The 4556-nt window shown below is 44.3% G+C and overlaps 1 protein-coding gene across 1 annotated transcript; it reads left to right on the top strand.

The window, feature by feature from the left end:
- Positions 1-336: 336 nt before the first annotated feature.
- LOC116386144 (grancalcin-like) lies at positions 337-4520 on the top strand. Its single transcript, XM_031852151.1, has 7 exons — positions 337-353; positions 854-1029; positions 2366-2409; positions 2613-2760; positions 3186-3299; positions 3423-3481; positions 3669-4520. The coding sequence occupies exons 1-7, from the start codon at positions 337-339 to the stop codon at positions 3693-3695; spliced, it is 585 nt and encodes a 194-aa protein (XP_031708011.1). The 3' UTR covers positions 3696-4520.
- The last annotated feature ends 36 nt before the right edge of the window (positions 4521-4556 follow it).

A 4556-nucleotide genomic window follows, 5' to 3' on the forward strand; every position in this document is an offset into this window, starting at 1 on the left:
TGTGTGTGTGTGTGTGTGTGTGTGTGTGTGTGTGTGTGTGTGTGTGTATATATGTATATTTATACATGTAGCCTTTATGCAAACCACAGTTTCCGCTTCAGGCTAGTTTTCACTTTCACTCCACACGTTTGGACAAGAACGGACTTTCTGTCATTGCAGTTACTTCGGGTTTCACTAGAAGTTCAGGAACATCTTCTGTCCTGACTTGATTCCAAGTCTTTTACTTTCTATTTGATCTGTTTTCATGTAGGAATTTTAAATATTCAAAACAAAAATGATTGTAATAACAGAGCCTTTTAAGATTTTTAAGGTAATGTCTTAGTTCCGATAGTTAAAATGGCCTTAATAGCGACGTAGGAAAAACAATCATCGATCATCACCTCAATCGACGATATCCGATCCGATCCCCAATCTGTACAAGCCTGATACATATCAAGCATATCAGCGCAGACTACTGCATTGCCCATGTGTGCACGGCAAAATTCCTTTACAATCCATGAATTCTTTGAGCAATGATTTAGCAAAAGTAGTTTGGACTTCCATGCGCCCTCAAATAGATAAGATAAGACACTTGGAATATGCGTTTTTTTTAACCTTTTTTGCCGTCTTTCGTTCAGACTCTTGTCGTATCTGATGTGCTTTCTGTTTTCGGGTGCTCCGCTCTCTTCAACATCATTCAACAGAAACCTTCTTCTGGGACATTAGGGAGCCTAGAACGATGAGTACAATATGCAATTTATATTAGTTCTTTGGGTGAACTATTTCTAAAGTAGACCCCTTCACTTTTGAACACTCCCAGTTTCTCTTTCTGTTTTCCCTGTTTCCATTCAGCATAGTATATAAAGTACTAAAGTGGGAGCACACACTGTTTCTCTGCTCTCATCTCTTCACACCTGACCAGCGTCTCTTCTCCCTCTGAGAGTCACGCATCACTGAATGTCCCTTCCTGCTCTTCACAGGACGGGGAGATCGATGCAGAGGAGCTCCAGAGGTGTCTGACCCAGTCTGGTTTCACCGGCAGCTACTCTCGTAAGTTCCTCCCTCTCCCTGGCTATCGCTGTGGCGGGACCGGTATGTAAAGCTGTGTTTATATGATGGCACAAAGGTTCAAAGTGACGGGGCTTCAAAACATAAAGTTTCTGTTGATATCGTGATGCTGGTTTTTGCAACCACGCAATGCATTCTGGGTAGTATGCCCTTCTGTTTCACCAAAGTTGCAACGTGTAAGCTCTGACTTGATGAGCCCACTTCCTGTCCTGGTGCTCGTGGGTAATGTAGTCTACATTGTTGCTCGATGGGGATTCCCCTGAGAGGAAGTGAAGAGCTTGTTAAAATGTCACCAGTGATTGGTTGACAACTGACCAGTGACATTAGACATTTATCAATATTCTCCGGTTTAGATAGTTTATAAAATAGCTATGAACATGTCACAGATTTCATAGTAGATTTTACATAAACAGAAAAGTCTCTCTCTGGAGCGAGTGTTTGGTTTGTCCGTTCTGGGCTTCTGTAGAAACATGGCGGTGCAAGTGTAGATGAAGGGCACATCCCAAGTCTCTTAATATGCAATCCTATAAGTTTCCCTCACTCGTGCGTCTTTTCCTTGCGTCTTAGTCCTTCCCACTAGCGATGCATGGAGAGACACAAGGGGCGCATCCCAAGTCTCTTATTTGTCATCTCCTAGCTTGAACCGGAAGTTGTTCTGCTCCGACATATTGACGGCCGTCCCAAAGCTCTTATTTCTGCTCTGAGGAGCGAGGAGGGATCTCTGAGGAGAGATGAGCGAGGACGCACGAGAACAGACTTCCAGGAAGTGTTTTAACGGCCGACACGCCCCCTCATGTGATCGGACTGATCAGATTATTTTCAACATGTGAAGACAGATCGCAGATTAAACTCAAGCTTTATATTTGATTAGTTTTCTGATTCACCGTCTGGTTTGAATAAATGTTCATTGTAGTCTCAACAACAAAAGGACCACAAACTACTTTCTTCAGTTATTGGAAAGATTTGTGTTTTTATGATCTGATGTGTCCTCGTTTCCTCTCTCCTCGCATGGTTTCTCAAGTGAGGGAAACGGGGATGCAATACTTGGGATGTATCCAAGGAAACCATACGAGGAAAATGTTTTAAGATACATGAGACGTCCCTTCCTCTGAAGCGTCTCGTGAAGCGACGTCTGTTTCTGACGACGGCCGATCAGTCGGCTTTAACAGCCGGAGAGACTTTTGACAGAGTTTGTGAGCACATTACTACGAGAGCAGTCGAGAGAAAGTTTAAATGACTAATGTTAAGAAGTGACCGAGTATTTTCATGCCCTCTTCAGAGTAAACATGGATGGTCTGTTGTTTCTTTATCTTCGCAGCGTTCAGCCTGGAGACGTGCAGGATCATGATCGCAATGCTCGACGTATCCTTTCTGTTCCACCATCAGCCAGAGCTGGAAGTGACACTCTGATTGGCTGATTGTTAAAGTTCAGGTTTAATCACCCCCTCCTGTTGTGCTCCTATTTAAAATGTGCGCCCAGTAGGTGTGGCGTTCCACTTTGAGCCGGGGCTAACCAGCTGTCCTCATTCCACCGTGCTACTAGTTCTTAACCAGAGCGTCTCCAGAGAGACTTCACAGGGAAGATGGGCTTCAACGAGTTCAAGGACCTCTTCACGGCTCTGAGCGGCTGGAAGCAGAACTTCATGATGTTCGACCAGGACCGGAGCGGAACGGTGGAGCCCCACGAGATGACTCAGGCAGTCAACGCTATGGGTGAGAGTGCTAACGGTTTAACACCACACACCTAACGGTAATCACCATGTTTAATGACACTTAATTAGACGGTCTGTGGATTCACTGAGCCCCCCCTGCTGTGGCCCTCCTCCCTCTGTGATCTAGTTACTACAGTCTGTTTTACTACGTATGCCCCATATTCTTATATCTATCCTCCAAAATGATAGTATGAATATAGAAATATGAGCGACTTAATTTGTTTTTTCTTCAGCTTTTAGCTCGTAGAAAGTCCTCTTCACTAATAGATGTTCTCTAGTTTAGTACATGGAGAACAAAACAACCACACTGACAAGGACAAGAGACAAAGATCTCATAACAATCTCCCCGTGATTTTACAGTGTTTAATAATCGTACATATATTGTGCAATATTTGACATCAAATGTACGTTTCAAATCTACATCAGGCTACCGCGTCAGTCCTCAGGCCCTGAATGTTATCATCAAGCGCTACAACAAAGGAGGGAGGATCTTCTTTGACGACTACGTGGCCTGCTGCGTCAAACTGCGAGCTCTCACGGGTAGGAATCCCACAACCGGGATCCACGCTCTCGGCGTCCGGGTTCATTCCGCTCGCCGCTCAAATCCGTGTCACCGGGTGTTGTGAAGTGAGCTCTACTGACGGGCTTCTCTTTCTGTTGCAGAGAACTTCAGACGGAGAGACGCCATGCACCAGGGATCTGTCACCTTCCAGTATGACGAAGTGAGTTTCACTTTCCTTGTCCACTTACTTGACATGAGATTAGTGGGGTCGCTCGAGAAGTCTTAGCTTGACGAAGTCGCCCTGTTGCCTTTGTTCGCCCTCGCCTTCGTCAAGCTAAGGCCATGTCGACACTACTCCGTTTTCCTTTGATTCCTGTGGTTGACTCTCTCTCTCCTTGTCTCTACAGTTCATCCTGTGCACAATGGCCATCTAAGGTCTGCCGCGTGTCCCATGCCACGCGGTCGGCGCACCCAACGAGCCGATCGCTGGTGCATTCTGGGTCGTCACCTCATAGGAATGCAAAGGGAGGCCAGTATATTTGACTGAGCGGCCGAGAGCCGCACCAGCAGAGTACCCATTGCTTGTAATGCTTGCTGTAACGCTTTAGTCTTGTTTGTTGCACAGGGACGTGCTGAAGATGTATCAGGTGTACACACACGTATATAAATATATATACTCCGTATGAATCCACATCAGAGGGGATCTAATACGTAGCGTCTATAAAGCCCTTATGTGTAGGTTTTCAAAAGGAATGGATAGACCAGTTTTATATCTTCTAGTTTGAATGTTATGCGTTGGGTCTCATGTTGGAGTGAAGCGATACTGTGAGCATGTTCTCACCTGTGAGACACCTACTGTGCCATTTTAATATCTGAATGTATGGTCTAATATATTAAACCCAGTTATATAGAACTTCTTAGTAACAGCAGCGTAACGATAGACTCAATGTTAGCGTTTACTGATAACATGTTGATTTGCTTTTACACTGAACTTGTTTTTTTTTGTGCACTTGTTTGATAAAACGTATAGATGTTTAAGTTGATAACAAGCCAAAGTGACTGTGAGCCACTCTGATACCTTACTAATGATGGTGAGATAGAGACTATATGTATGTGCATATGCCTGACATGTTTCAGTACAAACACAGCCATGTTTTCATTTGCAAAGACTGCAGTGAGGTCAACCTGTGCACACACACACTCAACATTAAAGTAAAGATCATATTTTGTTACTCACAATAAATACTTTCTAATCAGTATGCATTCTGTTTATTAATACAATTGCGCTCCCCCCC

This window comes from Anarrhichthys ocellatus, unplaced genomic scaffold (assembly GCF_004355925.1).
Source record: "Anarrhichthys ocellatus isolate YVR2014 unplaced genomic scaffold, GSC_Weel_1.0 scaffold12, whole genome shotgun sequence".
Taxonomy (NCBI): Eukaryota; Metazoa; Chordata; class Actinopteri; order Perciformes; family Anarhichadidae; genus Anarrhichthys; species Anarrhichthys ocellatus.

Coding starts and splice junctions, on each gene's coding strand:
- LOC116386144 (XM_031852151.1), top strand. Junction 1,030..2,365: donor TTTCACCGGCAGCTACTCTC/GTAAGTTCCTCC, acceptor TTATCTTCGCAG/CGTTCAGCCTGGAGACGTGC. Junction 2,410..2,612: donor TCATGATCGCAATGCTCGAC/GTATCCTTTCTG, acceptor GAGCGTCTCCAG/AGAGACTTCACAGGGAAGAT.